Source organism: Vollenhovia emeryi, unplaced genomic scaffold, assembly GCF_000949405.1.
Source record: "Vollenhovia emeryi isolate VEMERY1.0 unplaced genomic scaffold, V.emery_V1.0 DF939147.1, whole genome shotgun sequence".
NCBI lineage: Eukaryota > Metazoa > Arthropoda > Insecta > Hymenoptera > Formicidae > Vollenhovia > Vollenhovia emeryi.
In genome coordinates, this window is record NW_011967219.1 from 341,166 (window position 1) to 355,554 (window position 14,389).

Here is a 14,389-nt window from a genome sequence, read left to right on the forward strand (position 1 = left end):
GAAATATGCTGTCGCAATAGTGCTCTAATTATTGAAAATTTTTATGTATGTAAATTTGGTAGATGGTACAATACACAAAAATTTTCCATAATTGGAGCACTATTGCACTCCGATCCACCCACAATTTCTAGGGATATTCAACCGTTCCGGGACTTTTAGACCACCCTGTATATATAAATAGTGGCTGCTTTCCTTTCAGGAGACACAAATTGACACAAGTTAATACGCTCGAGCACAGCTTGCCACTGTGAAATGGCAAAGATTTTAAGAAAAGGTTCTATCGAAACACTCGAAGTGGATGCGTTTTTCGGTCGAAAACACACCCCGACTCTTCTCCCGGGCAGAGTCGAAAAGTGTCGATTGACTTTGAATTAAATTCTACATGAAAAGCGGCACGTGTCGATTTGTGTAAAAAATGTCGATTGTGTTCTCTAAAAGGAAAGCAAAATGTTGCTACCGTAGCTAAAAACTGCATGTGGCAACTAAACTTCGGTTGTAAAATATGGACAGCTGGTATTTAGTTGTGGTAGCTAAATATTTGGCTACTGCGCCTATTGTAGGTGCGACAGCAAACTATGTTTTCTGTGGTTTAGAAATTTATAATTATGACAGTAAAATGTTTTTAGCAAACCATGATCAGCTACGGTAGCGAACATTTCTTTTAGTATAAAAAACTCAGAATAAATAAATATTGCCGGTTACTCGGTAGGATTTTACGTCTAGTAATATCTTCTGGGAGTTTTATACTCGTACGTCTCGGTTTTATATTTTTTTGGCATTAAATGTGTGAAATTAACTCTGGTATATCAATATTATACTACATTTTCAACTTTGATACGAAACTATATTTCATAACTGAATAATCACCGGCATAAATTTAGTATTTTGCTTTCAATTATTCAAACTTATATGAATGCAATGTACCAGTTGTAAGTAAAAACCTCAAAAACATTAAACTACTGTCTTTTAATTAGTACATTTGTTCTTGTACTTGTGTGTTAAAAGACATCGGCAATTAATACGACGATACATGAGGTAACGGAAAATATTATATCGGCCTTCCCAGATATTATATTTCTACGAATTATTCTTAATAGGGAAAAATATGTTCGCGTTAATAGGAAAATAAGCAAAAATAGATTATCCAAGGCGGTGCTTTGCCTCCTGAAATCCCGCTACGTTAACGGGCTGAAACAGATTTGTTTTTTCTTCACTTTTGCGGCTTTCGTGCGTTTCACTTTATTTTATCATCGCGGCGAGGTACCTGCTTATCCTCGATTTAGCTAACTTCTATCTGGCGAATGTAACGAGCAAGTAACGACGCCGTTATTTTTGCAGCGGACATTCCTGATCATGTGGCGAGTAAATTAAACCAAGTCCACCTTGCCGTGGACGTGATGGGAATGGGGGAAATAGGTAATAGGACATGCGTTCCTATAATTTCATCGCCGCAGTAATAAAACGCGACATTATTTATTTAGAGCGTCACGTCTTAATTACCGTTAAAATTCCTCAGTCTATAAGAGATCTCTGACAATCAAGTCAAATTGTAATGAGTCAGATGAAGGGAGAATGCGTCGATCCCAAATGCATTATTGTTTTCATTGCTGATCTTAAATTAGAAATTTTGCAAGTAGGACGAAAGAAGATAATTATTTGTCACAAGGACGCGGTCGAACGCAAGTAATCCTGAACCCATTCCCTATTTATCCCTGTTCCGTGATTATCCCAAATGGATAGCAGATAAGTAGATATTCGATTAGTATACTTGATTGTCAATTAGTTACCCCGAATCTAATCGATCTCTCAGACCCGTGTTCGCCGCTCAGCAATGTGACCGCATGCACCGTAATATCGCAGGTATGCGAGCAATGCACCGTAGGTTTCCATTCACCGTTCCTTCGATTTCACGAGCGAAGGATACGCGGTAGCCTTCGGCAATCGAAGGAATTCCTTAATGACGCTGATCAGCGATGCGTTTCCATCTTCGACCAAAAAAAAAAAGAACAGCTTAACCCGCATTTTTTTTTACGCGACGATTTAGAACGTTCGCCACGTCGAACGACGCCGAAGCGGGGAAATATAACGGATATGAAATTTCTTAACGAAGGTACATTATAGAAAGTAATGGATAACGCGAACTGCACGTGGGTAATTGCCTCTCGTGGAAGGTCAACGAGAGGCTCAAGATGGCTGCCCCTCGGCCTCCGCCGAAGACGCTTGACTTGATATTAATCTCCTTTTGCACGAAACATGAAATAACTTTGCTCGAGCAAAGAAAAATACAAAGAAAGTGAAATAAGACGTTTGTAATGTGTCGAGAAGAATTTTACCGCTAATGCATAAAGAAGACTGCGGCTGGGACTTTCCGATGGCAGGTAAAGCAGGGGGAAAGCCATCACTGCCCTGCAGTGGGTAAAACGAGAACGTACAACTCGCTTACTGGCAGAAGTTACACAAATCGCAGCTTTATCAAACGTTGAAAACTTCACTTAACTATGTAACGTTCAAAGATAAGTTGTTTATTGCCGTCGAGAGTCAATAAAATGTAACAGAGTGCACTCGAATGCAATAAATCGTGTTTCCTTTTGAATATCTTGAAATCCCATCAATGGGAATCTTTGCTCTTCTATCGTTGAACACGAGTATTACTTAAAAATTAAATTAATTATGCTTTTATTTCAAGTATATTTTAACGAATCACGTAGCGACTCTTTTGTATTTTAAAATCTTATATCAGAATAATACAGCGACGTTTTTCTTTCCTATTAGATCTTTATTCTTTGTATTTCTGTTAAGTTTTATCGTTACGTAATATTTTTGTATTATAATAAATAGCTTGTGTTCTCGAAAATTATCAACAATATAATGACTTCTTCTTTCCTGTCCCTCTTTTTTAATAAATTGGGACTGTAATTGGAGAAAACGTTACGGAACTCTTGACAGAACTCATCAGCCACGATAAAGGGTGAGATATGATTTTTTTATCGGTGGCTTTTCAAGCGTTGCGTAAACGGTCGCGACGGACGAGCATATGTCACTCGAGTGCGCGATAAAATCAACACCGAATTACACTCAGCCGCTAAATGATACGAATAAAGTCGGCAAACAAAAACATTCGCGTTTAAAGATGTCAAGCCGCCGTGTATTAACTTGCGCGCTAATGTAACGACGCTCGCGTACAGGACGAGCTAAAAATGAAAGCCGACAGAAACGTGAAAGAGTGAATACGTAATAAACTCTTGCCCGGCGTCAGTTATTTTAAGCCTGGTTTTGTCTCGGCGGGAATTTAAGCCTTCGCGTTTCTCGTCGGCACAATTGGATGTTGAAAAATTGAAAACCCTCGATGAGGCACGAGCCCCCTCCGTTTTCCATCGAGGCGCAGTCAGCTTCGAATTTACAGTAAGATTTTCAAATAATATTCTTCTGAAGTCTCCGTCGAGACATTAAGAGTGGCGCCTTATTACGGCGATTATTCACGTTACTTTCACGTCGCGTATGAGGAAGGAGAGACGCGCGAGGATAAAAGTTCCAAGGCTAAACAAAAGGGACGGCTGCTAAGTATGCGCTTAGGATATCGAGTAAAGATTTTTCCGCAGGGCTCCCCTTCGTAATTCAAAGGACGACGCGACGCTCTCTTTCGATTGATATGGATGAGGCAGCCCGACTTTTGATATACGCTCGATTTCAAATGGAAAATCATGCCTGGATTGGATTCGCACGTGAGCTGAAATAAAGTTACATCGTCGGGCCGGCCGTGCCGCTCTCCGCCTTCTGTCGCGCAATATGCGCGCCGGAATATGTGTCGCGATCATTCCGGCGATTCACGCGAAATCCCCGTGTGCGTGTCTACTCGCGGCGTATAACTTTCTTTATTAAGTTGCAAACTGGTTCTCCTCGGCTTTTTTTTGTGAGAAACGATATAGTTTCGCGCCGTTCTCCGACTCGCGACCGCCGAACGTATCGTGCGATCGTAGAATTATTGTCATTTACCGGAGGCCGAGGCGACAACAAAATGTACGCCGACACTCGTGCGTTTACGAGACGTATGTTACGTACGAAAGTAACGAAATCGAATTACGCGAGAGAGCCGCAAGTTTTCTGAAATCTTGGCGCGCCGTTCGGCGGGGTAAACCAATTTACTCATCCGCCACTTTTATCTACTTTTCGCTGCGCTCTCACGCGGCCGCTCTCACTTTATCTCAATTCACCGTCCCGCGACTCGCAGGATTCCTTCAGAATGAATATGCACGGCAAGTTCGGGCGGGGAGGGGGAGCGGGGGTGAAAAAGGAAGAGCGAAAAGATTCCGACAGAAAGAGAAAAGAGGGCCGGGAGAGAGAGAGAGGCGGGAAGCGGAGGGGGCGGCTTGGCCCTCCTGCGAACACACTGTAGCCCCTCGCCGCAACTTAAATTGACTCGATAAAAGTTCGCAGAATAAAGCGCCACTATATCAGAAACATCTGCCAAACGTTATTACAACTTTGAATAAAGAACGTCGGCCGAGGGCTGCCAGGGGAGGGGTGGGAGGAGGGCCGCCACCTCCTTGTCGTCCTCGTGACGGCGACGGCGACGAGGGAGGAAGTTCCAAGTTCGCGTACGCCGAAGACCGTGAGAAGGTTGCTCCGTAAATCAAGTCGTTATTTTAATTTCGTCAGCCTCGTGTTAGCCGCCCTGTTTCCGCCATTCGTTTTCATTTCGACCAGCCGCGCCGATCCTCGACAACAATCGAAGGAGAATGTGGACGATCGGGGGGTGAGGCTTGAATCTGATCGGAAAAATTTTATTGGAACGAGGACATGTGACGGGAATAATGAGGATAAACGAGCTCGAGTGTTCTTGTATAGTCACCAATGGTAAAATTAAATAAAAATGCAGAGCTTGTAGTCGGCCGGACTGGCAAAATTTGAATAGTTCGTTTTGCGACGTTTCGCCCTAATTGATAATGAGGATAAAATTGTAAATGTGCGGCTTCACTCTTGTGGATTTTATCTTTGATCTAAAAGCATGAGTCTAAATTCCCTCAGAGAGTATTGCGGTATTTTAGGACTAAGATATCGGTAAAGGCGAAGAAATATTATTTGAGTAGCGCGTTTTGATATTAACGCAGAAGACCGTGATCGCTCGCCGATTAGTTCGAGCTCGTTCGAAAAATCTCTTCTCAGACTCGGGCGAAATTACTCCTCGTACAATTAGTGCAATCTAATCCTGCCTTACGACCCAACTCTATCAATTTATTTCGACGCTCGTTCTTCGCGGATTCCCTCTCGATACTCGCGCGTCTCCCTTATCCCCGTAATTGAGGCAATCTCCATCTTGGCGGTTTTGTTCTTCGCGGCGCGGCCGCTCCCTCACTGAGGACCGGGACCGGCTCATTTCGGCGTCTCGCGGATGCTGTGAAGAATCGATTAGCATCGTGCGAGAGCACCGTGACGCATCCGAGGAAACATGGCGAGGCCAAAAGTCCGTTCCGAAAGGAGTCAAAGATGCTAAAAATTATAGGGCTAAGCGGGCTCGCATGCAATCTCCCTCTCCCCCCTTTCTCCCCTCACCGCTGCACGACAGGGCAATCACGACGGGATCAATAGCAACGATATGCTTGTCTCTAAAAATTAACAAGGCATAGCTACAAGTGTTAAGCGAAAGTGTAGAGAAAATTTATGACCAACTTTATACAAGTTGAAATCTTTCTCATCTTTTACCATAAATTTCCCCGTTCGCGAAACACTAGAGACAAGTGTTTGCAACGCACAGGTCTGTCTCAGAAATCGCGGAGTACGTTTCGCAGACAGGGGACGTTACTCGGTCGGCGAACGGTGCGTTGGAAATCCAATATCCAAGATGAATCGAGGCACGATCGATATCGATGGAAGCGAGGTATCCACCGTTTCAGTATCGCGGGTATCGCAGCGATAATTACAGCGTGCGGAACGGCGTCGCGGATTAATTGTAACTGCATCGCAGCCGCTACCGATTCGCCTAATTAATTCGGTTACTAATGGCCGCCGCGGCGTCCCCGACTTGCTCGGGATCGAACGTGCCCAGCAGCGACCAGCAGAACCGAATGGGAGATTCCATGGCTGTCGGGCGCGCGACGATGGAAACCCGTCCTGGAATTAAATCGTCAGAAATCTCACAGCCCCCGCGGCATCCTCCTCTTCTCCTCCCCTCTGCGTGCGAGTTCGATTAATTCCGATCGATTCGAGGCGGCGCGGCGGCTTCTCTCGATCCGCTTCCGAGCCCCTCGGCGTCTTCACGCCGGAACGATCGCGGATCTATTTCGATCGGGATCGTCCCTCGCGCACCTCCGTCCCCCATAAAGCATTCGTATTTATAGTATAATATCGTATCTTTAGCTAGGATGACGCGTCCTCTTTTTCGAGACGTTCCTGCGGTTTCACGAATGTCCCTCTTTGGTTCATGCTAGTTTGACATTTGCAAGCCATTTTCAAGTTGTGTTTACTTTAATTTACTCCGCGCATTTAAATACTTTATTTAATTAAAAGTTTAAAACTCTAAATTAACCATCGCTAGTAATACCCTCCGCGTCAGATATTATATTTATCATAACTTACTTTAACAATGTAATTTATAGGAAAATCGCGTCATGTAGTAGCAAATAACATAAGAATGTAAGACACTTACCTCACCATTTCTCCGTCGTTGCCCGATGCCTCCTCGGCCTCCTCCTCCTCTCAGATTTCCTTGTTGCACTTACTCACGAAAATCATACAACACTCACTCGCGAAAATCATCGATCACACGAAATTTCGGACACTCCCGTACGCGATGTAAAATACCGCGAAACACACGAAATAGTATTAACAAATATCGCGTGACTTTCTGTCATATAAATTACTCAAACTAACAATTTGCATTTTTTATTTGGAAGAATAGGATAATGGATAAAACACTTTTGAATTGCCGATATAAAACGCAACGCGAGCACCGGAGGCATAATCTGCGGTAAAGAAACAGTTATTAGTCCGCAACGAAACGATATTTTACAATCTTTGTCATTCAATCTAATCCTCGAGATAAGTTATGTGAACAAAATTTCCAGCGATAAATAGTAGTTATTAATTGCAACAGTTAATCGAGATCATTTACATAATGTAACGACGTGCAATAAGCGATTTTCTGTACTTCCTGCCCGTTCGAGTTGCGAAGAACGGCAGAGCGAATTACAGCGCGAACGCCGAAGTCGTACAAATTTCTCTCTTTCCCCGAAAATGGAACAGATTACACGAAATCGATACATAATTAAAAGCGCGGTACGTAAACGAGATGTAACCGCGACAAAGTACCACGGTTTACATTCAAATTTTAGACGAATTAGTCTCGTGAAATATGAATACGTTGATAAAGAGCTGTCGCCTCGACATGCAATTTGTTTCTCGTTACAAGTTGTAGAAACTTATTAATTAATCAAGAAACGTTACTTATTACTGATGAAGGTGTGCAAATCAATAGCGTTTTATCCTTACATTTATCGCGATCGAGTCTTGGAAACCGATAACACAAAAGTAATAACACGCACGGAGCGACTCTCGCCACTGCTTGCCGGCTCGACGTTCGGCGAGCGAGTGAGAGGGCGGCGAGCTTCAGGTGCACGATGGCACGCAAAAACATCGTACGTCACCGCGCCGATAGAAAAACAACAACGAACGTTGAGAATTCGTTGTCCCATCTACAAAATTGAAAAGTCTGTACTTAATATTTTACATTACTTTTGTTCCGTGACTGTTACTACGTTTTGCGTATCATTCTGCGGACTTATTGACATTGATTCAATTAACGATTAATTCTGTTCAATCGAGACTATGTTTTGAAACAAAAATCGTTGTTACTTAAATTCCAATTACCAAGATTAGAGATTTTACCTCAATAGTTAGTGTATACAAATGTATTCTTATTTCTAAATTGCAAATCATTAATTCACTTCATTCACAATAAATCTAAAAGAGAGGTGAAGCACATCGCGCTTCGAGAAAACTAATCAACATCGTGGAAAAGAGGCCTCAACTGTTGGATATTAACGACATTAGCGCTGGTAACATCTCTCTTTTAGAAAGGGATTTTGATAAAAAATTGTACTTTTGTGCCACATAAAAATGTCCGACAGTATAATAAACAGGGGAAATATTATTTCTCTCCGTTTCATTTTCTTTTTCTCTTTTTTTTTGTCGATTGTTGTAACTATTATTAGAACTCTCCGCGAGTAAGTGAAAATAAATTATAAATAGAATCCACGCGCAATTCTGTCGACGTCGCAAACATATCGACGTGTTATTAATTATTCTTACGTTTTGTTAAACGTTCTACCCGACGTTTTATTGAACATTCACACGTTTTATTAAACGTTCTACCCGATATTTTTCGGTCGTCGAACCTTAAGCGGCAAAATTTACTTAGGGCAGTGCGTGTTACTTTATGTTTCACGCTCTTCACGCGTTACTTCGGTAAGTACTTATAATTCCCGTCCACTCCAATGGTTTATAGCGCGCAAGAAGGACGAAGATCGCTAACGGGGCACTCGTAACTCTTGCTTAAGCGTGTGCCGGAAATGGGGACGAAATAACGTTGAAACAACGACGGAAGTGTCGTCGGTGACGTCAGCCGGATAAATGCCCGCTTAATGCACGAACAAGCAATAAATCTACTAATCTAATAATCCGAGACATTTCGACGAATTCTCTAAACACGTAGACGCGAACTCAAGAAGAATCCCAGCTTAAGAAGATTCCGACTTTTGCTGTCTTCAGCGGAGTTTCAAGTTATGAGTCATGCCCTTTCATTTGCCACCGAAATATGTTACTCACAAATAGATTTAATATCGCCAGTAAATTTAAAACCAATGGTATGTAGTTTTTTAAGCGACCTACACTGGCCAGTGTTTTATTTAAAATGAAAACGACGTTTCGGTCCCAGATTTGGACCCTGTTCAAGTAATCTGTTCACACAATTGTTAATGATCTCATATCGTTCGTTTGGCCAATATCGTTATGTTAGTAAGATATTAGTCAAAAGACGACTGCAATCATTACTTGAACAGATTACTTGAAAAGGGTCCAAATCTGGGACCGATACGTCGTTTTTTTTAAATAAAAAAACATTGGCCAGTGTAGGTCGTTTAAAAACCTATAATTATGTTATTATATTGATTAAAAGTACGTCCCGGGAAAAAATGGAAATATCTCATTATATATGTCTCAAGCATGTAATATCTAATTATATCCAATTATGTCCATATGTTATATCCAATATCGATATCTTTGCACACATATGTGTGCCTGTGAACGTCAAGTGTGAATGTATTATACATACATGCAGAGGAAAGTCCCCTATTATGAGATAAGATTCTAATACGAGATAGTATTTTTTACTCTTATTGCCCTTATTTGATGTCGATTATTACTAACCGAGTGACTTTTTGTTCATTTATGAGATAGTAGGTTTTCAACGTCCAAATTCAATCGCAAATCGTTTTCCGCAACGATTACGCGATCTAACAATCAATTTTTCACTAAACAGGTTTCACTCCAAGGGCAGTAAATTCATGGCGGAACAAAAAGATGATGCCGATTAATTTAGCAGAAACCGCGCTGTCTCATAATAGGGGACTTCCCTCTATGTTGTAGAGCACTGTGCGCGCCTTCTTTTATGTCACTTTCAACTACTCGCTATTGTCTGTCTCTTTATCTTTCTATCTTGTAGGCTGATACTGTACCGGCAGCCTTTCTAGCGTCTCATTTGCGCGTATTTGCATATACAATTTCCTGCCGCAAGCAATAATTATTGTAATTACTATTATTACCATTGTTATCACAGAACATGCAATAAAATCGGTATTCGCTGCTGTTACGTTGCTTGCCAATAAATGGCTACAAGACGGGATGAATGCAACTCAGAATAAACTGATTAAAGAAACGAGCAATTATCGCGAGATAATTGTTTCGTCCTACGCAAACGTCGTCTTATCATCCCACGCATTACTTCGTTTATCGCGCGAAAAACTTTAATCGGCACGGACGGAGCGTCTACCTATTGGTTTTACCAAAATTCAGCACGGGCGAAGAAATCCCGCGGGGATTCCCCGCTTTCGCGCGGAGTAGCGCCCGGAATGATTTAGTTAGCTCATCGGCGTCCGCCGTGCAGATTCTCGCGGCATCAATAACGTCTAATCACCTCGGCGCGGAGTCGATCCTGCTCGGTCGCGCGGCTCGCAATTTCGTCCTCTAAACGTTCGCCACAAATCACGCGCCACCGTCCGCGCGCGCACGATTCGGGGAAGCCCCGATTCGACATTTAAACTCGACCGGATTACGGTCGACCGATAATTAATCGCCATCCGCGTATCGCGCGCGCAAACGGCTCGCCTAAGTGTTTAACATCGTCGAAACGGCCGAGCGATCGACCGATCGATCGATCGATCGCCCGAGAACTTTAATAGCGAACCGAGCGACTACACTCGCGCACTATTGACACAACCCGTTCGATTTCGTCGGGAGATATCACATATTCTCGAGATTTCCCTGAAAACAAACACCTTTCCACGTTATCTTGGAGTCTCAGACTTGTCCGGTCTAAGATCGATATGCTTTTTAATTTAATTCTCAATAGCTGTTCTCTTATTGAAAGATACGTGCACTTCTCTGTTTGCAGCTCCGCTGAAGACTCCGCTGGAGACACGTAAAGTTGGAATCTTCTTAAGTTGAGATTCTTCTCGAGTTCACATCTACGTGTTAAGAGAAATCGTCTTGAATTATTAGATTATTGGATTTATTGCTTGTCTGAAGAGAATTAAGCTGGCTCCGATGAAACTTTTGTAAATTTCTATCGTGCAACAACTCGGAGCGTGATCGAGCTATCTCGCAGACTGAAAATTGTTCGTGCCTCGCCCTCGTATTCTTGCTTACGCACCGTAATCGAGGGCGTAGTTCCTGCAAACATTTTCGCCACCCACCCTTCGTCGGATACCCGACGCGATACTTCCAGGATCATTGCTCTTTGATCGGTTGGCTAGAAACGATAAGGAGTGCATATTTATTTCCAGGTGAACCGAAGCGAATAGCAGAGACGTGATGCGGAAACGATGTCTGGATATACGCGAAAATAACCGAGGCACTCTGCCTCGTACAGTTCCGGCAGAAAATCTGCGCCGAGCGCCAAATTTTCATCCCCTCTCCCTCTTTTCAACACACGCCACAGAGACTCGAGCAGCAAAATAAAATTCCGGGGAACTTTACAGCGCAATTCATCTCTTAAGATTTCCACGAGCTCAGTCACATTTACTTCAGTTTCCGCTTTGCTATTTCACGGTGCTAGCTTTATTTTATGTTACATTTGTATGTTTACAAAATGTTAAAATGTAATAATACATTTTTTGGACGCTGTAATACTTTTAAACAATTTTTTTTCTAAATATCTATACTAAATTATTTTCACGAGCTGTCACATTTATTTTAGTTTCCGCTTTGATATTTCACGGTGCTGGTTTTATTTTATATTACATTTGTATGTTTATAAAATGTAACAAATATAATAAATTCTTACACGTGCACTCTTCGTCTTGTAACATCGGCTGACCGATGTGATCTAATTCGCCGTGAAGATATAATCCCGAGAGCAAGAAGCTCGTGAAAAATCCTGCGGCGAGTGTACGGGATTTTTCATTTCGGTTGTATGCACGGTTTTATATTCGGAAGAGGCAGTCGTGCCGCCGCACATCTTTCTGATCTCCAATCGAGCCGTCGCTTAGCGGAGCGTGAAACACATTTGCCCGAATCGCGGTGCCTCAGCCACGCCGAGGCTCTTACATGTGATCCGAAGATCTGCCCCTCGCTCCCTCGGCTCTCGCTCGACAGGGGGATACGTCGCATTCGCGATGGCTGGCTCGCGGGGGAAAAAAATGACGAGAAAGTGACGAAATGTCCTTTGTATAACACCTCGAGTGTTGCTAGAATACAAAAATCCGACTTTACCTCATCTAAAAATCAGCTACTAGTCGGGTCGTCTAGTGATTTTCTCATTCGTTAAATTATTCGCTGCCAACGACAAGCCTTCGTTCTTATTATTGTTTGAGACTTTCTCAGTTCAAGCACTTATCCTTGTCCGTGGATAAATCAATCATCGCATAGCACCCGAGAGTTTGGTCCCGGAACGGGCCTCGATTATTCTATTCTGTCTTTATTTCGACCTCGGAGTCGGTTTGAAACTCCACTTTGAGGCCCAGATGAGTAAAAAGATTGTGTTTAACCATATTCTAACACTCAAAGAGAATTTGATAAAATATTTCACTCTCCTTGAAGCCTCTTAGGCCGAAGAGGATCTACCTCTGTTGAGTACACTCGCATTGGCCTCTTTATCGCTAAAGGGGAAATGGCGACTCATTCAAGCCTATCTGAGGTTAAAAATTCAATATATTTTCTCCGACACAAAGACAGTTCGACCTCGTTACTCCCAATTCAAAAATTATACGAGGCTAAACTGAGGCCAAAATATTCGACTCGGGTTAGGGTTATTTCTAGAAATTGAGTTTCCAAATCCTTGCGACTAAATGCCTACTAATTTCCGGTACGTTTTAAAATAGATTAGCGGACTGACAGATGTATAGTACGTGATGGGCAGAATGCGGCACTTTTTCTAAATAAGTTTAGGAACATGCGGTTAGGTCGAGGGTTACGTTTCAAGATCTTCTTCTTCGAGAAATATTTTATTCGCTGGCCATTCCGAAACCATTTTGAGCGTTTCCAATTTCTCGAGTTTATAAATCATTAAAAAAAAAACAAGTTTCGCAACCGTTCTGTCCGTTACTGTACGTCGGAAAATGCCTGGCAATATAATTTCCATTTCATATGCGTACAAATTAATCGGACAGTCATCGTCTGTGTTGTCCGTTATCTATTTACATAAATTATTTCGCAAATTTTGCGTAATCCATGAGGACCGGTCGATTTATTGCACTCGGCATTAACCGTCGCAGTCCTGAAAATAATTACAGATCACGTCTGAAATGCCTACATATGCGAAACGCGAAGCGCACAAATCGTCCGAGGAGACCGTCTTAGAAACAATTTGCTATCGACAACGACGCCACCCCCGGCCCCGGCGTCGTCGTTGGGGAATTTTTATCCGCGTAAACGATTTGCGAGCCGGCGTTCTCGCGCAAGAAAGAGAGAGAGAGAGAGAGAGAGAGAGGGAGAGGAGAGGAGAGGAGAGAGACACGCAGCGCGCGCGACTACGGGCGGAATTGAGCGCCGGATAATTGTTTCGAACAATCCCGGGCGACGCTTTTCGTCGGTTCCCATGGCAACGCGGAACCACCGCTCGCCTCCTCGTCGGCTGGCAATCGAAACTGTCCTCCGCCGAGCGGCAGGAAGGAAGGGGGAGGCCCGCTACCCCTACCGCGTACCTCCGTTCGATAGGGGGGCCGTGGGTAGGGAAAGAGGCGTAGGCGGGGCGAAAGTCGCTCCAAGAAGTTCTCGCGCTCGCCGGGATCCGCCTCTTCCGCTTCTCGCCCGTGCGGACGTCGCGACGCTCCGCTCCGCGCCGCTCCGCTCCGCTCTGCCCGAAAACGCTTTTACGTTTTTATTAACGCTCTCCTGAAAGCGGCCGCGAACGGCGGCGGGGCGGATCGATCCGATATTAGCCGCTAATTTCGCGTTATTACCCCCGCCCGGCCGGTTGGATTTTTCAGTTTTCGTATCCTTCCACTGCGCGACCCACTTCCGGTGCCTCGGGGCTCGCCCAGGGACGTTGGCGGTGCCTGATGTTCGCGATCCTCGCTCGGGGATGCTAACTTTGCATCGGCATTCACCGCACTTACTTAACTCACCCTCCCGAATTGCCTTACGTTGCCTTTTAATACCCTTTGCACTTTTGGCATCTAGCACTGTCAATTCATGGAAACATTTGTGTAATATACAAATTGTGTGGCTTTTGCTTTCAGACCGACAGTGTTCCGCTAATCGGACTAAATCAGAGAACAGCAATTCGATAAGAACCTATCATTTTTTCGAGTGAATAAATTTTTGTTAGGCTTCTAAACTTAATTTCAATGATTCCACGCTGTTCTCTGATCTAGTCTCATTTGTGGAACATTGTATAATACAGAAGCCTCATGATTTGTATGTTACACAAATGTTTTCATGAATTGACAGTTAGGGGCAAAAGGTGCAAAAAGTGCAGAATATCTCCAGCAACCCTTAACTTTTAACCCCCTTCGTGCGCAAAGCGGTCACTTTTATTTTATAGATGTTTGTTAAGAAACGAATTGGGAAAGTTATACAATTAACAGTGGCAAGTCATCAAGAATGGTATCAAAGACATTTTTACTATCAGCCTGGACGAAGATTAGAAGCCCCGGTTCATGCATCCAACATCCCGTTT

General features: G+C 43.3%; 2 protein-coding genes across 5 annotated transcripts in view; one reads left to right on the forward strand and one right to left on the reverse strand.

Annotated features, from left to right (window-relative positions):
* Positions 1-598, forward strand: part of LOC105566012 — a 2,297-nt gene extending 1,699 nt beyond the window's left edge. The window contains exon 2 of the mRNA XM_012019679.1: positions 200-598. Within this exon, the coding sequence (XP_011875069.1) occupies positions 200-213 (14 nt within the window). The 3' untranslated portion in view covers positions 214-598. The remainder of the gene's footprint in view (positions 1-199) is intronic.
* The window catches only part of LOC105566013 (unconventional myosin-XV), a 105,903-nt gene that overhangs the window by 50,796 nt on the left and 40,718 nt on the right, over positions 1-14,389 (reverse strand). The window lies entirely within an intron of this gene.